This window comes from Oncorhynchus gorbuscha, linkage group LG01 (genome assembly GCF_021184085.1).
Source record: "Oncorhynchus gorbuscha isolate QuinsamMale2020 ecotype Even-year linkage group LG01, OgorEven_v1.0, whole genome shotgun sequence".
In the NCBI taxonomy this organism is placed as follows: domain Eukaryota; kingdom Metazoa; phylum Chordata; class Actinopteri; order Salmoniformes; family Salmonidae; genus Oncorhynchus; species Oncorhynchus gorbuscha.
The window spans coordinates 114,047,885-114,070,690 of NC_060173.1; the positions used below are offsets into that span (position 1 = coordinate 114,047,885).

General features: G+C 48.8%; 2 protein-coding genes across 6 annotated transcripts in view; one reads left to right on the forward strand and one right to left on the reverse strand.

Moving 5' to 3' along the window:
* The window catches only part of ints6 (integrator complex subunit 6), a 51,978-nt gene extending 51,483 nt beyond the window's left edge, over window positions 1–495 (reverse strand). The window contains exon 1 of the mRNA XM_046343031.1: window positions 31–495. Coding sequence (XP_046198987.1) covers window positions 31–141 — 111 coding nt within the window. The 5' untranslated portion in view covers window positions 142–495. The remainder of the gene's footprint in view (window positions 1–30) is intronic.
* Window positions 496–1,440: 945 nt separating this feature from the next.
* On the forward strand, window positions 1,441–19,811 carry LOC124031633 (nucleoporin NUP35-like). Of its 5 annotated transcripts, XM_046343244.1 has the most exons (10): window positions 2,073–2,091; window positions 2,411–2,450; window positions 4,368–4,517; window positions 4,805–4,931; window positions 6,025–6,082; window positions 6,189–6,330; window positions 6,611–6,680; window positions 6,827–6,955; window positions 7,111–7,266; window positions 18,888–19,811. In XM_046343244.1, exons 4-10 carry the CDS (start codon window positions 4,905–4,907, stop codon window positions 18,963–18,965), a joined length of 660 nt encoding a protein of 219 aa, XP_046199200.1. In that variant the 5' UTR covers window positions 2,073–2,091; window positions 2,411–2,450; window positions 4,368–4,517; window positions 4,805–4,904; the 3' UTR covers window positions 18,966–19,811. The 5 variants fall into 5 exon arrangements, with proteins under 5 accessions (XP_046199284.1, XP_046199371.1, XP_046199200.1 ...); XM_046343328.1 differs by lacking the exons at window positions 2,073–2,091; window positions 2,411–2,450 and adding an exon at window positions 1,441–1,738; XM_046343415.1 differs by lacking the exon at window positions 2,411–2,450 and having other exon boundaries at window positions 1,969–2,091.
* The last annotated feature ends 2,995 nt before the right edge of the window (window positions 19,812–22,806 follow it).

A 22,806-nucleotide genomic window follows, 5' to 3' on the forward strand; every position in this document is an offset into this window, starting at 1 on the left:
TCCAGGGCTGTTGTCTCGTTGTTACAGTACCTTCATGAAAGTCTCAACAGCGCCTTTTGCAATGTCCAGATAGGTAGTGCCCAGATGGGTGCGCTGGTTCATTGACGCGGACGTGTCTATCAGAAAAAGTAACACGGGCATTGTGTTGGTGATGACACGTTCTGCATGGACTTGGTGTCAGTGCAACCGGTCAAAACTGAAAAAAAAAAAAAATCTTTTGTTCTCCTCCTGCCGCCTTAGCTAGCTAGCTTGCTAACTAACTGCCTCACACATCTTTACAAAAGTGTCAGAATGGTGAGTGTAAATGCCCTTGAATAACCTGAACAAAATGTAAAAATCCTATGGGCAGGATATTAAGTTAAAGAGGGATTTTTGATTATTCTTTATGTTATTATTATTATTTTCTTGTAAATAATTACTAAATTTCATAGAAATCAAGTTTCCTACTACATCTCTTCCCTGTTTCTCCCTACACTGAGAGCTCTGTGTCTTGCCCACTGCTTTTAAAGTCAGCTCCACACTTGACACCGCCTCCCAAGCGATCTTTGAGCGTCACGTGATAACGCATTCGGTCACTGATAGGCTGTTTGAAGTTGAAAATTACCATATCCAAATAAGGTAATAGCAATAAGAGCCGTCTGCGCATGCGTGACAAGAAAGGAATGCAAAGAAAAAGCAAGTCGGGAAGCGCATGCGGATCTCACTGAGAAGCATATTACAACATATATATATTACGGTACTCAAAATAAATGTAATTGAGGTTTGGCACCGTCTTTTTTATTCTAAGATTTTAACATTGGTTGTAGCGTTGGTTTTTTGAAGCAAAAGGTGGTGGAGGATGTATTTATTCAAGGAGCACAATGTCGAGTTCTACGCCCGACGGCCGAGAGACGAAGAAAAATATCCTCGCATTATCGAATAATTTTATTTCTACCATGTGCATTTGCATTAGTTCTCAATTTGTATACTTTTCAAAAAACATGTCGACTAGAGAACACTGAACATAGGCTTTATTTAGAGTATTATGCACTGCAGTGTATAGGCCCACACTACACTAGGCCTACAGTACACACAAAAGAAAAGGCATGTTCATGATGGCATCTGGCAGCATTGATAACTGTCTGGTTCAGAACTAAATCAATACAAGTAATCTGCGTGTTGTTCTCAATAGTATTAGCTATAGTCACGGTTATTCTCTCCCGATTACAAGGAAGGCTACACAGACAAAACAAATATACGCCTATAATGTAGGCCTGAAGCGCATCAAGCAACGAATTCCTCCATTAAAGTCGTAGCCCTACTTTATGGTTTGTTTGAGTCACAATAAGGCCTGCAGTTAATTCTCGTTCGCTTGACATGAATCACGTGATTTACCTTATTTGTAATTATCAGAATTATGACTATAAAGCAGACAATATATCATTTTTTTTTTGCCAGAGGGACTGATGGATCCAAGGCACGGCACAGTGCACATTTATGCTGTTTATGGCATATGTAGTGCTATTCATGTAGACCTGCCTATAAATATTACAGTATCAGACTCCTTTTAAAGGTGTCCCAACTTGGGTTAAGAGTATACCGGCATGCCAGTCAAGTAGTCAGCTGACGGCAGTCACTAGAGTCAGGGGAGAGAAGACTGGCCTATTTAAACTGTATGGAGTTACTATCAAACTTCCTGATTGTTCGATGTAAACTGTATAGTCCTACAGTACAGGTGATCCCCCTCCTTCACATAAAGGTATACATGTGTTTGATTATCATGATTTGCTAACGCTGTATTGTGTGCTGGGTGTTATGCAATGAACTGCAGCGGATGTAGCCTAATTGATGCAGAAATGTTGTATTCAAGCCAATACATTCAGCATGTTCTGCAGAACATAACTGGTCATTTATGTTAACTGGTACTTTCCTCCGTGTGTGCTCATTTCTATACATTTTGCATTTACAGTATCTATCATTCAATGTAGTAAATCACAACAAACTTGCTTATTTATGATAACTTCCGCAATAATTTTGCAACTTCCGACAGCCTCGCCATTATTTTTTTTCTCCGTGTTGATTTAGACGCGCGCTACGTTTTTCCTCTTTGGGGTAAGATATAACTTTACAGTTTTTTTCCCCAATATTGTCTAGCTTCTAGCTAATACATAAATGTTGTTTTCACTGGCTTCAATGAAACGTTCCATCATCACATTTGCCTGAACACAGAACCATCGCGCAGCCCAGCGTGCTAGCTGCGTGAATACCGGTGCCGAAATAACGCGAGATTTCCGACAGAATTTGAAAATTTAACGTGCGTGTCCGTTGGTGTGTTTTGTTGCTTCAATCGCGTGAATTTGTCATTCAATATATATATATATTTAAAAAAATATATATATATATTATTGTTATTATATAATTTGGTTCCTAGGTTTGGTACAATCGGTGGTCCCTTAGGATGGATTTCCAAGGTGGGTAGCTTAACCCTTTTTTCATCTTACAGTACTGCTAATGCTAGCTAGCAAATAAACTAGCTAACGTTAGCTAGCTAAGCCAACACATTGTCACATGAGTTGGCTTCTTTAGACAGTTTGATGTAATGTTAGTGGCTTGCTGGGAAACTAGACTATACAACTAGATTAACCCGTTTTTATTTTTTTAAACTACGTTTTGAGCTTCTTACAAGCTACTAAAGTAACATTCAGAGAATGTCAACAAAATAAATCTCTGGTGGGTACAGTTGGCTTGCCAACCAACAAACTATAGTAGCTAGTTATTGTAGTTATCAAACTATGCATGGTGACTGGTAAGTAGCATTAGCTAGTTATGACAATACGTTGGAATGTGTATAGGAGCTCCCGAGTGGTGCAGCGGTCTAAGGCACTGCATCTCAGTGCTGGAGGTGAAACTACAGACCCTGGTTCGATTCCAGGCTGTAATCACAACCGACCGTGGTCGGGAGTCCCATAGGGCGGCGCATAATTGGCCCATCGTCGTCTGAGTTTGGCCCGTGTAGGCCGTTATTGTAAATAATTGTTCTTCATTAAACAACTTGCCTGATTAAATAAATATTGTAGCTGATGTTAGTTACCTAGTTACTCGCCAACTAACTTAGGTAACTTAATTGGCTAACAATGTGGAAGAGGCAATAGCTAGGTACCATTGTGCTAACAACTATACTGAACGAAAATCTAAATGCAACATGTTTCATGAGCTGAAATAATAGATCCCAAAAATTGTGGCATATCAAGAAGCTGATTAAACAGCACGTGTTTTACACACGTGCATCTTGTAGGGACAATAAAACCACTCTAAAATGTGCTTTTTTTTTTTACAACACAATGCCACAGATGTCTCAAGTTTTGAGGGAGTGTTCAATTGGCATAATGACTGCAGGAATGTCCACCAGAGCTGTTACCAGATAATTTAATACTAATTTTTCTACCATAAGCCACCTCTTCACCTGCGGGATCGTCTGAGACCAGACAACTGACGAAACTGGGTTTGCACAACTGAAGAATTGCTGCACCTGTTCCAGATGCGTAGGAGTGAAAATCAGAATACTGACCGATGGAGAGCCGCACACTGTCATTAATCCAAAACAGAGGCTTGAAAGATCATGGTCCCCCAAAAAAAAAAAAAAAAAGTAATAATCAGAGTGCATGAATGAAAAACACTGTTTCACCTTTAATTTATGCACTTTGTTGCATTGTTTTTTTGGGGGGCACCATAATGTGCCAGACATTTCACCCATTGTCCGTATTTGGTATGCTCTGGATAGACGTGTATGACCGCATGTTCCAGTTCCCACTGATAACTTCGCACCGCCATTGAAGAGGAGCGGGACAACATTCCACAGGCCACCAATCAACAGCCTGATCAACTCCGTCCCTGTCCTCGCCCCGAACCAGGGACCCTCTGCACACATCAACCAGTCACTCACGAAGCATCGTTACCCATCGCTCCACAGAAGCCGTGGCCCTTGCAGAGCAAGGGGAACAACTACTTTTAGGACTCAGTCACCGACTGAAACACTATTAGCGCGCACCACCGCTAACTAGCTAGCCATTTCACATCGGCCACACAAAGGAGATGTTACGCTGCATGAGGAAAATGATGGTCTCAACCAGATACTGACTGGTTTTCTGATCCACGTCCCTACTTTAAAAGAAAATATATATTTTTTTTTAAGGTATCTGACTAACAGATGCATATCTGTATTCCCAGTCATATGGAAGCCATAGATTTAGGGCCTAATGAATTTAAAATGGACTGATTTCCTTATATGAACTCTAACTCAATTGTTGCGTTTTATATTTTAATTGAGTGTAGTTAACGTAATAGCTTTGCTAACTAATGTTACCTGCCATGTGTCCCCCTGGGCACAGAACCAATGACTCTGGGTTCCCCAACATCGCATAAACCCGGCCTGGGTGCCCAGTTCCTTCCTGGGTTTTTGATGGGGGATCTACCAGCACCTGTCACACCCCAGCCTCGGTCATTTGGGGTCATGGAAATGAGGTCACCATTTCAAGCAGGTGAGGGAGAGTTTGCTTTCGGGGGTCATTTTGTCATTTACTAGTTAAAACAAATAGCTAGCTAGCTGACTTTCCAATCTGTCATATGTCATTATCTAACATCCCATTCATAGACAAATTAGGCTAGCTAACTCCTCCAGCTTGATCGGCCTAACTTGCTTTAAAACACCTTATTTGTTACTATCAGATCTGTTACTTTCACTTGGTCATGTTCTGACAAAGGCAGTCGGTCCTCTGCGCTATTTCCGATTGATCCCTGACTGTTTCTCTAACCCTCGCTCTGTTAGGTGGCTCTCCCCCCAACCTGTAGTTCCTACATCTAAAGACAAGAGTGGGGCCCCTCCAGTCAGGAGTATCTATGATGATCTCTCCAGTCCTGCCATCGGGATGTCCCCTATGGGTGCACATAAACAGGTACGATTTAACACAGTAGGTTCCATCCCTCTCCTTATGTGTAACAACACTTTACACTCACAGTGTTCTAATAGCCTGGCTGACCACTGGTTCTAATAGCCTGGTCACTAGTCTGGACACTTTACACTCACAGACAGTGTTCTAATAGCCTGGTCACTAGTCTGGACACTTTACACTCACAGACAGTGTTCTAATAGCCTGGTCACTAGTCTGGACACTTTACACTCACAGACAGTGTTCTAATAGCCTGGTCACTAGTCTGGACACTTTACACTCACAGACAGTGTTCTAATAGCCTGGTCACTAGTCTGGACACTTTACACTCACAGACAGTGTTCTAATAGCCTGGTCACTGGTCTGGACACTTTACACTCACAGACAGTGTTCTAATAGCCTGGTCACTTTACACTCACATACAGTGTTCTAATAGCCTGGTCACTTTACACTCACAGACAGTGTTCTAATAGCCTGGACACTTTACATTCACAGACAGTGTTCTAATAGCCTGGTCACTGGCCTGGACACTTTACACTCAGATACAGTGTTCTAATAGCCTGGTCACTTTACACTCACAGACAGTGTTCTAATAGCCTGGACACTTTACATTCACAGACAGTGTTCTAATAGCCTGGTCACTGGCCTGGACACTTTACACTCACATACAGTGTTCTAATAGCCTGGTCACTTTACACTCACAGACAGTGTTCTAATAGCCTGGCTGTCCACTGGTTTGGCCAGTGAGCAGGAATGCTGTGGTCCCTCTGGCCGGGTAACGCTGCTTTTGGCTTTGAAGCGATTGAGATCTCTCGCTGTTTGGATTTGAAAAGCAAGGGTTTGGTGCGCAGGTGTTGTGTGTGTGAGCGACGGCACAAACAACAATGTAAAAGCACAGCTCCTTTCGTTATGGATGCATCATGCAGATCACATCGGAGCCCTCAGACTCTTCAGTCACTCTGGGGTCTGTTGCTTTAGCCAGGCAAGTGTTCTAACCAAACGCTAGTGATTCTACACCTGCTATATTAGCATCTCACCGGAAGCTTTTGATTTTGAGTTAAGACGACATGTAATAATTGTAGATGTTATCTTCTCTTAGCCCTTCTCAATGATGCAAACCCCACTGTCTGGTTATATGGCGGTCACACCAGGAACAGGTGAGCGAGAATGAATAACAAATAAAAACATTCTAACTTATTTGTACCAATTTTCTTTTTTACTAGGAGAGTGATCAGTCAGTTATGTCCTAATTTTCTCTGACAGCGTCCAGTCTATTTAGTCCTGCTAGTACCGGTCAGCAGGCCAAGTCAACAATGTCTCCGGCCCAAGTAGACCCTTTCTTCACTCAGGGAGACGCACTGTCTTCTGAAGACCATCTAGATGATACTTGGATCACTGTATTTGGGTATGTTCCTTGTATTGCACCCCCCCCCCCTCCTAATATCTAACTTTTAACTGTTGAAATGATTGGGTACACTCTTTTATAGGTCACCTGGTTAACCAGGTGGACAGAGTTTTCACTGTAGGACCAATCAAATCCTCTCCGTTCACTTTTAAGCGAGACCTTAAACAGATGCACCGAGTGTGTTTTGATCTGTGGCCCACAATGCAGCACCCATAGAATGGGATTATCGAGGTGAAAAATAAACAGCTTCCTGAATGACTAAAGCATTTCGTTAAAACAGGTTCCCTCCGGCCTCCGCGTCTTATATTCTGTTGCAGTTCGCCCAGTATGGAAACATAACGAAACACGTGGTAACGATATTTGCATCCTTTTGAAAATAATGTTCCAAGTGTGTGTGAGTGCGCGTGTATTTTTTGTTGTTGTGTGCGCTTATATTTGTGTCTGCGCACGCAGGTGTTCTGTCCTGTCACACCGTTCTGTTCTCTTGTTCTACTAGATGTCCAACACCGGTAACTGGATGCACTTTCAATATCAGTCAAAACTACAAGCAAGAAAAGCTCTTAGTAAAGACGGGAAGATTTTTGGCGAGGCTATAATGATTGGTGTTAAACCATGCATCGATAAGGTAAATCACTCTGGGTACATTTTTAAATTAGGAAAACTTTCATTTTGTGATAATTGGAATTTACCCTGTAAGAATAATTCAACTGAAAAGTCAACATTTAAATAAATACTTATTTCTTTTTTTTTGTCTCGGGTCTCTCTCTCTCTCTCTCTCAGAATGTGATGGAGAGCTCAGACCGAGGCTCTACGTCCTCTGGCTCAGTGTTTACTCCTCCAGTCAGAAATGGAACCCCCAGCCACCATGTCACTACACCTCGCTCCTCTATGAGGCCCCTCAGTGCAGCCTATAAGGCCTGCAGCAGTGACTATCAGGTAGGATCAGGGAGTTTAACCATTCAATACTTAATTGCCAAACCAATGGAAGTTTGTTTGTCACAAGAAAAAAGACGAGGACCATGGCACTTTTCATTTTTTATTTATTTATTTTTATCAGAGAGGTAAGGAAATAAATAGGCCATGGTGGCAAAGTAATTACAATATAGCAATTAAACACTGGAATGCTGGTAGTGCTAGCCTTGCCCTCATGTGGTGCTAGCCTCACAAGCTAGGAAGTGCTAGCCTTGCCCTCATGTGGTGCTAGCCTCACAAGCTAGGAAGTGCTAGCCTTGCCCTCATGTGGTGCTAGCCTCACAAGCTAGGAAGTGCTAGCCTTGCCCTCATGTGGTGCTAGCCTCACAAGCTAGGTAGTGCTAGCCTTGCCCTCATGTGGTGCTAGCCTCACAAGCTAGGTTGTGCTAGCCTTGCCCTCATGTGGTGCTAGCCTCAGAACAGGTAGTGCAGCCTTGCCAAATCAAATCAAATCAAATTTTATTTGTCATGTGGTGCTAGCCTTGTGCTTCTAGTTCCGACAATGCAGCTAGGTAGTGCTACGTATCAGCAGCTATTGTCAGCCAATTCAGTAGGGGTTGGAAGCCAGCGCTATACCTTATTTCTTACTTGTCAGAACAACAATTGACTACATTTTTCCATGTTGCAGCATCAGAACAACAATTGACTACATTTTTCCATGTTGCAAGGAACAACTTAACCAAAATAACCTTAATTAATCTGGAGTTGGGTCTGGCTGTGTTGGCATCACATCTGATGGCCTTGAGATGATTGAGAGTCCCTCGGGATGATAGCAGCTCACAATTGGCCCGGGTTTGGCCCGGCAGCTCACAATTGTAGGGTTTGGCCCGTCATTGTAAATGAGAACACATTCTTAACTGACTTGCCAAGTTAAATAAAGGTTCAATTTCAATTTTATTTTTTATATATCACTGGTATTGACACAGGAAGGCCGCTGGTCTCTGATCCCATGTATAAGACACCATTTCCTGCCGTTGTAGCCTTAAGCAAGGCACTTAACACCCCACAAAGTAACACACTGCACTGATAGGCTGCTGTGGAAAACACATGTGGCCCGTCAACCCTCCACCTGGAGAGTTACTGGGTGTGAAGGCTTTGGTCCAACCATGCTTAAACACACCGGAGTCCGCTTATCAAGGTCCTGTTGAGAAGTTGCTTTTTTTTTTTTTTTTACAATGTGGGTTGTGAGAGCAGGGCTGGAATAAAAGCCTGCTCACCCAGTATCTCTCCTGGAGGATGGTTGATCTCACCCAGTAGCTCTCCTAGAGGATGGTTGACCTCCCTGCTCACCCAGTAGCTCTCCTGGAGGATGGTTGGCCTCCCTGCTCACCCAGTAGCTCTCCTGGAGGATGGTTGGCCTCCCTGCTCACCCAGTAGCTCTCCTAGAGGATGGTTGACCTCACCCAGTAGCTCTCCTGGAGGATGGTTGACCTCACCCAGTAGCTCTCCTGGAGGATGGTTGACCTCACCCAGTAGCTCTCCTAGAGGATGGTTGGCCTCCCTGCTCACCCAGTAGCTCTCCTGGAGGATGGTTGATCTCACCCAGTAGCTCTCCTAGAGGATGGTTGACCTCCCCGTTCACCCAGTAACTCTCCTGGAGGATGGTTGACCTCACCCAGTAGCTCTCCTGGAGGATGGTTGACCTCACCCAGTAGCTCTCCTGGAGGATGGTTGACCTCACCCAGTAGCTCTCCTGGAGGATGGTTGACCTCACCCAGTAGCTCTCCTGGAGGATGGTTGACCTCACCCAGTAGCTCTCCTAGAGGATGGTTGACCTCACCCAGTATCTCTCCTAGAGGATGGTTGACCTCACCCAGTATCTCTCCTGGAGGATGGTTGACCTCCCCGCTCACCCAGTATCTCTCCTGGAGGATGGTTGACCTCCCCGCTCACCCAGTAACTCTCCTGGAGGATGGTTGACCTCCCCGCTCACCCAGTAACTCTCCTGGAGGATGGTTGACCTCCCCGCTCACCCAGTAACTCTCCTGGAGGATGGTTGACCTCACCCAGTATCTCTCCTAGAGGATGGTTGACCTCACCCAGTAGCTCTCCTAGAGGATGGTTGACCTCCCCGCTCACCCAGTATCTCTCCTGGAGGATGGTTGGCCTCCCCGTTCACCCAGTAGCTCTCCTGGAGGATGGTTGACCTCACCCAGTAGCTCTCCTGGAGGATGGTTGACCTCACCCAGTAGCTCTCCTGGAGGATGGTTGACCTCCCCGCTCACCCAGTAACTCTCCTGGAGGATGGTTGACCTCCCCGCTCACCCAGTAGCTCTCCTGGAGGATGGTTGACCTCCCCACTCCCCAGTAGCTCTCCTGGAGGATGGTTGACCTCCCCGCTCACCCAGTAACTCCTGGAGATGGTTGGCCTCCTCGCTCACCCAGTAACTCTCCTGGAGGATGGTTGGCCTCCTCGCTCACCCAGTATCTCTCCTGGAGGATGGTTGATCTCTCCTGGAGGTTGGCCTCCTAGCTCACCCAGTATCTCTCCTGGAGGATGGTTGGCCTCACCCAGTAGCTCTCCTAGAGGATGGTTGACCTCCCCGCTCACCCAGTAACTCTCCTGGAGGATGGTTGATCTCTCCGCTCCCCCAGTAGCTCTCCTGGAGGATGGTTGACCTCTCCGCTCCCCCAGTAGCTCTCCTGGAGGATGGTTGACCTCCCCGCTCCCCCAGTAGCTCTCCTGGAGGATGGTTGGCCTCCCCGCTCACCCAGTATCTCTCCTGGAGGATGGTTGACCTCACCCAGTATCTCTCCTGGAGGATGGTTGACCTCACCCAGTATCTCTCCTGGAGGATGGTTGACCTCACCCAGTATCTCTCCTGGAGGATGGTTGACCTCACCCAGTATCTCTCCTGGAGGATGGTTGACCTCACCCAGTATCTCTCCTGGAGGATGGTTGACCTCACCCAGTATCTCTCCTGGAGGATGGTTGACCTCACCCAGTATCTCTCCTGGAGGATGGTTGACCTCACCCAGTATCTCTCCTGGAGGATGGTTGACCTCACCCAGTATCTCTCCTGGAGGATGGTTGACCTCACCCAGTAGCTCTCCTGGAGGATGGTTGGCCTCACCCAGTAGCTCTCCTGGAGGATGGTTGGCCTCACCCAGTAGCTCTCCTGGAGGATGGTTGGCCTCACCCAGTAGCTCTCCTGGAGGATGGTTGGCCTCACCCAGTAGCTCTCCTGGAGGATGGTTGGCCTCACCCAGTAGCTCTCCTGGAGGATGGTTGGCCTCACCCAGTAGCTCTCCTGGAGGATGGTTGACCTCACCCAGTAGCTCTCCTGGAGGATGGTTATCCACCCTGCAACACTACAATTACAACCAAATGCTTCTGTCATTTTTATAAAATAATTTCCCCTTTTCAATTGAACCTTTTTAATCAAATTGCTAAGGTGGGTGAGGTAGCGACCTAAGATGTTGATCTATTTGTAAGGTTAAAATATTCCGTTTTCAGGGGAGTTCTTGACAGCATAGGAGTTACTTGTCAATTAGGCTATTCTAAGAATCTATTTGAACTGTCAGAATTACATTGTCAGTATTGACTAGAGAAGATTCCTAGCCAGATTTGAGTTCTTCAGACTATTTTACAACCGGAGTATGCGGCATTGGGTTTCAACTGTGCTCGCTTATCAACTGCAACCACCATTTGCGGTTATACACAAGTGCCGGTGGAAAGTGGGGCGGCAGGCGGCCTAGTGGTTAGAGCGTAGGGGCGGCCTAGTGGTTAGATCGTAGGGGCGGCCTAGTGGTTAGAGCGTAGGGGCGGCCTAGTGGTTAGAGCGTAGGGGCGGCCTAGTGGTTAGAGCGTAGGGGCGGCCTAGTGGTTAGAGCGTAGGGGCGGCCTAGTGGTTGAGACGTAGGGGCGGCCTAGTGGTTAGAGACGTAGGGGCGGCCTAGTGGTTAGAGCGTAGGGGCGGCCTAGTGGTTAGAGCGTAGGGGCGGCCTAGTGGTTAGAGCGTAGGGGCGGCCTAGTGGTTAGAGCGTAGGGGCGGCCTAGTGGTTAGAGCGTAGGGGCGGCCTAGTGGTTAGAGCGTAGGGGCGGCCTAGTGGTTAGAGCGTAGGGGCGGCCTAGTGGTTAGAGCGTAGGGGCGGCCTAGTGGTTAGAGCGTAGGGGCGGCCTAGTGGTTAGAGCGTAGGGGCGGCCTAGTGGTTAGAGCGTAGGGGCGGCCCAGTGGTTAGAGTGTAGGGGCGGCCTAGTGGTTAGAGCGTAGGGGCGGCAGGCGGCCTAGTGGTTAGAGTGTAGGGGCGGCCTAGTGGTTAGAGTGTAGGGGCGGCCTAGTGGTTAGAGCGTAGGGGCGGCCTAGTGGTTAGAGCGTAGGGGCGGCCTAGTGGTTAGAGCGTAGGGGGCGGCCTAGTGGTTAGAGCGTAGGGGCGGCCTAGTGGTTAGAGCGTAGGGGCGGCCTAGTGGTTAGAGCGTAGGGGCGGCCTAGTGGTTAGAGCGTAGGGGCGGCCTAGTGGTTAGAGCGTAGGGGCGGCCTAGTGGTTAGAGCGTAGGGGCGGCCTAGTGGTTAGAGCGTAGGGGCGGCCCAGTGGTTAGAGAGTAGGGGCGGCAGGCGGCCTAGTGGTTAGAGTGTAGGGGCGGCCTAGTGGTTAGAGCGTAGGGGCGGCAGGCGGCCTAGTGGTTAGAGTGTAGGGGCCGGCCTAGTGGTTAGAGCGTAGGGGCGGCCTAGTGGTTAGAGTGTAGGGGCGGCCTAGTGGTTAGAGCGTAGGGGCGGCCTAGTGGTTAGAGCGTAGGGGCGGCCTAGTGGTTAGAGCGTAGGGGCGGCCTAGTGGTTAGAGCGTAGGGGCGGCCTAGTGGTTAGAGCGTAGGGGCGGCCTAGTGGTTAGAGCGTAGGGGCGGCCTAGTGGTTAGAGCGTAGGGGCGGCCTAGTGGTTAGAGCGTAGGGGCGGCCTAGTGGTTAGAGCGTAGGGGCGGCCTAGTGGTTAGAGCGTAGGGGCGGCCTAGTGGTTAGAGCGTAGGGGCGGCCTAGTGGTTAGAGCGTAGGGGCGGCCTAGTGGTTAGAGCGTAGGGGCGGCCTAGTGGTTAGAGCGTAGGGGCGGCCTAGTGGTTAGAGCGTAGGGGCGGCCTAGTGGTTAGAGCGTAGGGGCGGCCTAGTGGTTAGAGCGTAGGGGCGGCCTAGTGGTTAGAGCGTAGGGGGCGGCCTAGTGGTTAGAGCGTAGGGGCGGCCTAGTGGTTAGAGCGTAGGGGCGGCCTAGTGGTTAGAGCGTAGGGGCGGCCTAGTGGTTAGAGCGTAGGGGCGGCCTAGTGGTTAGAGCGTAGGGGCGGCCTAGTGGTTAGAGCGTAGGGCGGCCTAGTGGTAGTGGTTAGAGCGGCCTAGTAGAGCGGGGCGGCCTAGTGGTTAGAGCGTAGGGGCGGCCTAGTGGTTAGAGCGTAGGGGCGGCCTAGTGGTTAGAGCGTAGGGGCGGCCTAGTGGTTAGAGCGTAGGGGCGGCCTAGTGGTTAGAGCGTAGGGGCGGCCTAGTGGTTAGAGCGTAGGGGCGGCCTAGTGGTTAGAGCGTAGGGGCGGCAGGCGGCCTAGTGGTTAGAGTGTAGGGGCGGCCTAGTGGTTAGAGCGTAGGGGGCGGCCTAGCAGGCGGCCTAGTGGTTAGAGTGTAGGGGGCGGCCTAGTGGTTAGAGCGTAGGGGCGGCCTAGTGGTTAGAGCGTAGGGGCGGCCTAGTGGTTAGAGCGTAGGGGCGGCCTAGTGGTTAGAGCGTAGGGGCGGCCTAGTGGTTAGAGCGTAGGGGCGGCAGGCGGCCTAGTGGTTAGAGCGTAGGGGCGGCAGGCGGCCTAGTGGTTAGAGCGTAGGGGCGGCAGGCGGCCTAGTGGTTAGAGCGTAGGGCGGCCTAGTGGTTAGAGCGTAGGGGCGGCCTAGTGGTTAGAGCGTAGGGGCGGCCTAGTGGTTAGAGCGTAGGGGCGGCCTAGTGGTTAGAGCGTAGGGGCGGCCTAGTGGTTAGAGCGTAGAGCGTAGTGGTTAAGGGGGGCGGCCTAGTGGTTAGAGCGTAGGGGCGGCCTAGTGGTTAGAGCGTAGGGGCGGCCTAGTGGTTAGAGCGTAGGGGCGGCCTAGTGGTTAGAGCGTAGGGGCGGCCTAGTGGTTAGAGCGTAGGGGCGGCCTAGTGGTTAGAGCGTAGGGGCGGCCTAGTGGTTAGAGCGTAGGGCGGCCTAGTGGTTAGAGCGTAGGGGGCGGCCTAGTGGTTAGAGCGTAGGGGCGGCCTAGTGGTTAGAGCGTAGGGGCGGCCTAGTGGTTAGAGTTAGGGGCGGCCTAGTGGTTAGAGCGTAGGGCGGCCTAGTGGTTAGAGCGTAGGGGCCTTGGCCTAGTGGTTAGAGCGTAGGGGCGGCCTAGTGGTTAGAGCGTAGGGGGCGGCCTAGTGGTTAGAGCGTGGGGCGGCCTAGTGGTTAGAGCGTAGGGGCGGCCTAGTGGTTAGAGCGTAGGGGCGGCCTAGTGGTTATTTTAGCGTAGGGTCTAGTGGTTAGAGCGTAGGGGCACGGCCTAGTGGTTAGAGCGTAGGGGCGGCCTAGTGGTTAGAGCAATAGAATGGCGGCCTAGTGGTTAGAGCGTAGGGGCGGCCTAGTGGTTAGAGCGTAGGGGCGGCCTAGTGTGTTAGAGCGTAGGGGCGGCCTAGTGGTTAGAGCGTAGGGGCGGCCTAGTGGTTAGATAACGTACTGGCGGCCTATTGGTTAGAGCGTAGGGGCGGCCTAGTGGTTAGAGCGTAGGGGCAGGCCTAGTGGTTAGAGCGTAGGGGCGGCCTAGTGGTTAGAGCGTAGGGGCGGCCTAGTGGTTAGAGCGTATAACACACGGTGCCTAGTGGTTAGTAGTAGTGGTTAGAGCCTAGTGGTTAGAGCGTAGGGGCGGCCTAGTGGTTAGAGCGTAGGGGCGGCCTAGTGGTTAGAGCGTAGGGGCGGCCTAGTGGTTAGAGGTGTGCGGCCTAGTGGTTAGAGCGTAGGGGCGGCCTAGTGGTTAGACGTAGGGGCGGCCTAGTGGTTAGAGCGTAGGGGCGGCTACTAGTGGTTAGAGCGTAGGGGTGCGGCCTAGTGGTTAGAGCGTAGGGGCCCCTAGTGGTTAGAGCGTAGGGGCAACCTAGTGGTTAGAGCGTAGGGGCGGCCTAGTGGTTAGAGCGTAGGGGCGGCCTAGTGGTTAGACAACATCTAGGGGCGGCCTAGTGGTTAGACAACGTCTATAACACAGTGGGCGGCCTAGTGGTTAGAGCGTCTAGGGTGTGCGGCCTAGTGGTTAGAACGTAGGGGCGGCCTAGTGGTTAGACGTAGGGGCGGCATCTAGTGGTTAGAGTGTAGGGGCACTACCTAGTGGTTAGAGTGTGGGCGGCCCTAGTGGTTAGACAACATCTAGGTGGCCCTCGGCCTAGTGGTTAGAGTGTAGGGGCGGCCTAGTGGTCTATAACACACTGTGTGCCCTCGTCTAGAGCGTAGGGGCGGCCTAGTGGTTAGAGCGTCTAGGGGCGGCACAACATCTATAACACAGTGTGTGCGTAGGGGCGGCCTAGTGGTTAGAGCGTAGGGGCGGCCTAGTGGTTTAGAGTGTTGGGCCGGTAACCGAAAGGTTGCTGGATTGTGTCCCTTGGCTGACAAGGTAAAAAAAAAAACTAAATGTTTTTTTGCCACCGAACAAGGCAGTTAACCCACTGTTCCCCTTAACTGACTTGCCTTGTTCAATAAATATTAAATAAATAAAGTATATTAGGACATGAGTGCCATTTAATACATGCTAATAGTTAAACTAGTTAAATAAATAAAACATGAGTCGACTGACGACATCTTTTTTTAATACATGCTGATAGTTAACTAGCGTGAATTGAAAACAGTGTAGTTTGGCTGGTTATCTGTTTCCTCTGTAGATCATTATTTTACCTGCTGCGTAATGTCTGTCGGCCCACTGACACACACACACACGGGTGATGCACACCATTACTGTTCCAGGATTTTCATTGCTGTCCAAAAGTGAGCAAATAACTCACTAACTAGCAATGAATGTGCACCTTGTGTGTTTGTTATGGATCCCTGGCAGTAGCAGACTCCCTGGGGTCTGTCAAAAAACATTTACAATTCATTCATAACAGATTTCACAACACACTGTGTGCCCTCAGACTCCTACTCCACCACTACCACATATCTACAGTACTAAATCCATGTGTATGTATAGTCTATAACACAGTGTGTGCCCTCGGGCCTCTACTCCACTACCACAACATCTATAACACAGTGTGTGCCCTCGGGCCTCTACTCCACCATTACCACACATCTATAACACACTGTGTGCCCTCGGGCCTCTACTCCACTACCACAACATCTATAACACACTGTGTGCCCTCGGGCCTCTACTCCACTACCACAACATCTATAACACAGTGTGTGCCCTCGGGCCTCTACTCCACTACCACAACATCTATAACACAGTGTGTGCCCTCGGGCCTCTACTCCACTACCACAACATCTATAACACAGTGTGTGCCCTCGGGCCTCTACTCCACTACCACAACATCTATAACACAGTGTGTGCCCTCGGGCCTCTACTCCACCATTACCACACATCTATAACACAGTGTGTGCCCTCGGGCCTCTACTCCACTACCACAACATCTATAACACAGTGTGTGCCCTCGGGCCTCTACTCCATTACCACAACATCTATAACACAGTGTGTGCCCTCGGGCCTCTACTCCACTACCACAACATCTATAACACACTGTGTGCCCTCGGGCCTCTACTCCACTACCACAACATCTATAACACAGTGTGTGCCCTCGGGCCTCTACTCCATTACCACACATCTATAACACAGTGTGTGCCCTCGGGCCTCTACTCCACTACCACAACATCTATAACACACTGTGTGCCCTCGGGCCTCTACTCCACTACCACAACATCTATAACACACTGTGTGCCCTCGGGCCTCTACTCCACTACCACAACATCTATAACACACTGTGTGCCCTCGGGCCTCTACTCCACTACCACAACATCTATAACACAGTGTGTGCCCTCGGGCCTCTACTCCACTACCACAACATCTATAACACAGTGTGTGCCCTCGGGCCTCTACTCCACTACCACAACATCTATAACACAGTGTGTGCCCTCGGGCCTCTACTCCACTACCACAACATCTATAACACAGTGTGTGCCCTCGGGCCTCTACTCCACTACCACAACATCTATAACACACTGTGTGCCCTCGGGCCTCTACTCCACTACCACAACATCTATAACACACTGTGTGCCCTCGGGCCTCTACTCCACTACCACAACATCTATAACACAGTGTGTGCCCTCGGGCCTCTACTCCACTACCACAACATCTATAACACAGTGTGTGCCCTCGGGCCTCTACTCCACTACCACAACATCTATAACACACTGTGTGCCCTCGGGCCTCTACTCCACTACCACAACATCTATAACACAGTGTGTGCCCTCGGGCCTCTACTCCACTACCACAACATCTATAACACAGTGTGCGTATGTTTACAGTCCCCGTTGCTCCATAAGGTGTATTTGTATCTGTATTTTAAATCTATATTCTACTGCCTGCACTCAGTTACACAGTGATGTGCCCTCGAATACTCCACTTCCACAACATCTATAACACTATGTAGTACTGTGGACTATACAGTCTATAACACATGTGTGCCCTGGCTCTATGTACTACCACACATCTATAACACAGTGTTCCATGTACTCCACTACTCTATAACACAGTACTGTGGAATAGAGTTCACATGTGTGCCCTAGTCATTACTCCACTACCACAACATCTATGGAATAGTGTTCCATCGTACTCCACTACCACAACATCTATAACACAGTGTGGAATAGAGTTCCATGTACCACACATCTATAACACACTGTGTGCCCTGTGGAATACCAGTTCCACAGTGTGCCCTCAGTCATTACTCTATAACAGTACTGTGTGCCTCCAACAGTCTGTTTTGGACTTGGGGACTAACTACCACAGAATCTATAACACAGTGTAGAAACTCTATAACCAGTGTGTGCCCTGTAGGACCTGCACTACCACAACATCTATAACACACTGTGTTGTTAAGAACAACATCATAAGGTGAATGCACTACCACATCTGTAACACAGTGTGTGCTCTGGATAAGAGCGTCTGCTAAATGTGCCCTTAAATGTAAATCTAGAAACTAGGGCCTGTAGAACCTGCCTTGTTGATAGTGTTGTTAAGACAGTGTGCCCTCAAATTACTACCCACATCTATAACACAGTGTGCTTGTTTACAGTCCCCGTTGTTCCATAAGGTGTATTTTTATCTGTATTTTAAATCTAATTCTACTGCCTTGATCAGTTACCTGATGTTGAATAGAGATCCATGTAGTCATTACTCTAGAGTACTGTGTGCCTCCTTGTTTTGGACTTGGGGACTAAGTCCAAGAAGTTAAGAAGGTAGAAACTAGGGCCTGTAGGACCTGCCTTGATGATAGTGTTGTTAAGAAGGTAGAAACTAGAGCCTGTAGGACCTGCCTTGATGATAGTGTTGTTAAGAAGGTAGAAACTAGAGCATGTAGGACCTGCCTTGTTGATAGTGTTGTTAAGAAGGTAGAGCAGTGCTTTATTATAGACAGACTTCTCTCCATCTTAGCAACTCCTGCGTCAATATGTGTTTTGCCCATGACAGTTTACAATCTTTACTTCTAGCAGTTTAGTCTTTCAATCATGACTGCGTGATTGAAAGACGGCTCGTGCCTGTCATTGCAGGCCTACAATAGAGGACAGTGTGCAACTTATTGTATCCAGAGGCTTTGATCGGAGCCAATTGTTTGATTGCCAAATTTGTTTTGTTTTTTTACTTGTCCATTCTGACAACTTAAATCTTGTCCGACTTATTTTTACTTGCCCCTGGGAAAGAGGACACGTGTTAATGTTGAGCTATGGTGAGTTTCAATTGGTCACTCGCAGAGGCTGTTATTGCAGCAATGTTCCAACATCTAGTGGAAAGCCTTCCCAGAAGAGTGGAGGCTGTTATAACATCTCTAGTGGAAATCCTTCCCAGAAGAGTGGAGTGGAAAGCCTTCCCAGAAGAGTGGAGGCTGTTATAGCAGCAATGTTCCAACATCTAGTGGAAAGCCTTCCCAGAAGAGTGGAGGCTGTTAGTTCCAACATCTAGTGGAAATCCTTCCCAGAAGAGTGGAGGCTGTTATAGCAGCAATGTTCCAACATCTAGTGGAAAGCCTTCCCAGAAGAGTGGAGGCTGTTATAGCAGCAACTCCATATTAATGCCCATGATTTGGGAATGTGATTTTTGTCGAGCAGGTGTCCACATACTTTTGGTCATGTAGTATAGACCGTAGAGGACTACAGCCAGCACTATGTCCACTAGAGTGCAGCGAAGGGACAGCTCAGGATACAAATGTATAGAAACCTCAATCAGTACAATAGTCATACATTGTTTTCCCATCGTGTAGTATGTAACGTGGTGAAGAAAGTATGTGACTGCGTGGATCGATTACCTTTTTTAAAATATAACAATACATTTCTGTCTTAAAAATGTGATATGAAGTGACGCTTTGTGTTTCTAGGGATAGTGACTGTTTTTGTAATTCACCGACCATGTTACGTGTTTTGATTTCAGGTGGTAGCTGACAGACAGACTCCAAGGAAAGATGACAGTTTGGTTTCCAAAGCAATGGAGTACATGTTTGGCTGGTGAGATGGTCTCCTCCAATGGCTGAACGCTTCCTAATTAGAACTCAAGAAGGAATGTCATTACGGAGTCAGTTGGATGTATCCCTAATAGCACTCTATTCGCTACGTACTGCATTGCGTTTTACCAGGGCCCCAGGGATTAGGGTGCTATTTGGGATACATCCATTGTGTAACTGATATACTTAACCCTGTGACTTCTATGCACTTTATGTGGTGGACGGGATTTTAAATCAACCAGATATTTTATGTTAGCTTTGAAGTGATTTTATTTTATTTTTGTGCCAAAGTCACGTTGCTAAATTGACCAACAACACAGACTTAAACAAAGTCAATCTTTTTTATTTTTTTATTGGTCTGATTCGATATGAAATTAATCATGCATAATGAATACTTGTGTTTGTACCAAATGGCACCCTATTCCCTATGCAGTGCATTACTTTTGACAAGGGCCCATAGTGGTCTGGTCAAAATTAGTGTACTTCTTTTTTTAGGTTTATTGGCTTCCATTTGGGGGATATTTTACAGTATCTGAAGTAAAGAGCTGCTTTGCCTGTTAGAGGTCAAGGTTGTACGTCAGCGTCTTACACCATTATGTTGAAATGGTGCGAGATTGTCTGGTTCTCTTTTTGTGTAGTTCTGCTGAGTGGTTCGCTAGAGAATGTTAATTATGAAAGGCTCATACTTAGCAGAATTTTTATTATGATTTTTCTTTTTTTTGTATGCTTTCAAACTTATTATTTTTTTAAAGTCTTGTTTTATTTTGTCTAGCTATTTACAATGAGCTGTTGACTGTTTCTACTGTATCTCAGCCGACACTTACTGTTTTTAAATAAATGGTGCATCCATTTGATCATCTCTTCCTCCTTTCTTCCTTTTCTCCCTCCTTTCTTCCTTTTCTCCCTCCTTTCTTCCTTTTCTCCCTCCTTTCTTCCTTTTCTCCCTCCTTTCTTCCTTTTCTCCCTCCTTTCTTCCTTTTCTCCCTCCTTTCTTCCTTTTCTCCCTCCTTTCTTCCTTTTCTCCCTCCTTTCTTCCTTTTCTCCCTCCTTTCTTCCTTTTCTCCCTCCTTTCTTCCTTTCTCCCTCCTTTCTTCCTTTTCTCCCTCCCTCCTTTCTTCCTTTTCTCCCTCCTTTCTTCCTTTTCTCCCTCCTTTCTTCCTTTTCTCCCTCCCTCATTTTCTCCTTTTCTCCTCCTTCTTCCTATTGTCCCTCCCTCCTCCTTTCTTCCTTTTGTCCCTCCCTCCACCTTTCTTCCTTTCCTCCCTTCCCCATCCAGCCGGAGTTTTCATAGTCCTGAATGATGACCGTTTTTACTTTGTCATTTTAGTTTTTACCTTGAAGACTTCTGACTTTGTTTTGTTTACTTTTCTCCCAGGTTTGCGTGTCTGTCTGTAAACGCTCATGTCATGTTCTAGTTCGTATTCCAGTCGGACCATTTTAAAGAAAACATTGCTTCATATTGTAGACACCAGCTGGTGGCTATTGCTCATTTCCTTCCAACCCACTAGGTTCCTTAGACTTCATCTGAACTACAAATTCACAGCAACTGAAGTTATTACAACACCCACCACCACCTTCATTTTTACAACGTAGTTCCTGAGTCCCAAATGGCACAGTATTCCCTGTTTTAGTGCACTAATTTTGACCAGGATCTATAGGGCTCTGGTCAAAAGTAGTGCTCTTCGTTGGGAGTAGGGTACCATTTGGGGGTGAAGCCATGATATGTGTGTAAAGTTTCCACTTGTTTTGGTTCTAAAGTCTGTGTTGGAAGGTCATGCAGGTGAGTCCGGAGGCGTGTTGTGTTTTTCTGTTTTCAATCTGAGATGCTGGAACTGACACAGGTGTTGAAGGTGACACTGATCTGTTGCTCTCTGGAGGCACTGGCTCACCCTAACATCCCTGCTTTTCTACCTCTGAGACTGATTCATCCTACCTTTTTTTACCCCTCCCTCCACCCCCTCTCTCCTCTCCCTCCCTCCACCCCCTCTCTCCTCTCCCTCCCTCCACCCCCCTCTCTCCTCTCCCTCCCTCCACCCCCTCTCTCCTCTCCCTCCCTCCACCCCCTCTCTCCTCTCCCTCCCTCCACCCCCTCCCTCCCCTCCTCCACCCCCTCTCTCCTCTCCCTCCCTCCACCCCCTCTCTCCTCTCCCTCCCTCCACCCCCTCTCTCCTCTCCCTCCCTCCACCCCCTCTCTCCTCTCCCTCCCTCCACCCCCTCTCTCCTCTCCCTCCCTCCACCCCCTCTCTCCTCTCCCTCCCTCCACCCCCTCTCCCTCCCTCCCTCCCCCCCTCTCTCCTCTCCCTCCCTCCACCCCCCTCTCTCTCCCTCCCTCCCCCCCCCCTCCTCTCTCCCTCCCTCTACCCCCTCTCTCCTCTCCCTCCCTCCACCCCCTCTCTCCTCTCCCTCCCTCTACCCCCTCTCTCCTCTCCCTCCCTCTCCCCCTCTCTCCTCCCCTCCCTCCACCCCCTCTCTCCTCTCCCTCCCTCCACCCCCTCTCCCTCCCTCCACCCCCCTCTCCCTCCCTCCACCCCCTCTCTCCTCTCCCTCCCTCCACCCCCTCTCTCCCTCCCTCCCTCCACCCCCTCTCTCCCTCTCCCTCCCTCCACCCCCTCTCTCTCCTCTCCCTCCCTCTACCCCCTCTCTCTCCTCTCCCTCCCTCTCTCCCTCCCTCTACCCCCTCTCTCTCCTCTCCCTCCCTCTACCCCCTCTCTCTCCTCTCCCTCCCTCTCTCCCTCCCTCTACCCCCCCCTCTCTCCTCTCCCTCCCTCTCTCCCTCCCTCTACCCCCTCTCTCTCCTCTCCCTCCCTCCACCCCCCTCTCCTCTCCCACCCCTCTCTCCTCCTCTCCCTCCTCTCTCTCCCTCCCTCTCTCTCCCCTCCCTCTCTCCTCTCCCTCCCTCTCTCCTCCCCCTCCCTCTCTCCTCTCCCTCCCTCTCTCCTCCCTCCCCTCTCCCTCCCTCCCTCCCTCCCTCCACCCCCCTCTCTCCCCTCCCTCCCTCCACCCCCTCTCTCTCCTCTCCCTCCCTCCCTCCACCCCCTCTCTCTCCTCTCCCTCCCTCCACCCCCTGGAGACTGATTCAGAGTGTCAGGTCCCTGTCCTGGTGAGTTGTTTTAGGGGTGCAAGGTACAGTACCTTGAAGGGATGGATGTCGTAGAGAGAATTCATCCTGATCAGCTGCCTTGTATTCTACCCTTCCCTCCTGGGGCTGATGGTAGGCTAGATGTCATACCGCCTGACTCATGATTCAAGGGAAACTAGCCACTAATAATTTCCATGAAGCATGCAGACTTTGTAATAAGCAGGTATTGGTGACGTTTTTGTGTGATTTTCATCACGTGTGACGTCTCGAGGTACAATAGAATAAAAAGCACAGTGTAAAATAGGTGAAAGTTCAAAGAATTAAAGTCATCTCGCAGAATCTACAAAGAATATAATAGTGTGTAAGAAGTCATGGTTACTGTTGCTGTGATCTGGTCGTCTCTGCTGACCTCAAATGGGACTGAATGTATTCTACTGGCTGACACACAGGATCTCTGACATTCACATATATGCAAATGTCAAGGTCAACCAACAAAACCCTGAGTAAAATGCTTCTAGGCCACGACTAGATGGTGCTGTCGGACCGTAGATTACTGTGATGTCATCTACAAGTGCTCACTAGATGGAGCATGGGGTCTGTGGCTGGAGCGAAACAATTACCTCTGCAACTACAGCTTTAATATCAACAAGACCAGTTCTACCTGATGTGGATATAGCCTATATTTAGCCTACTCTTTAAATTTAGTCTACTCATTTAAATTTAGCCTACACTGTATTTAGCCTACACTTTATTTAGCCTACACTGTATTT

Excerpts from the sequence above, each read along its gene's own strand:
- LOC124031633 (XM_046343500.1), top strand. Across the intron at positions 6,681-6,826 it reads GAAACATAACGAAACACGTG|ATGTCCAACACCGGTAACTG; the intron begins GTAACGATATTT and ends TTGTTCTACTAG. Across the intron at positions 7,267-18,887 it reads CCTGCAGCAGTGACTATCAG|GTGGTAGCTGACAGACAGAC; the intron begins GTAGGATCAGGG and ends TTTTGATTTCAG.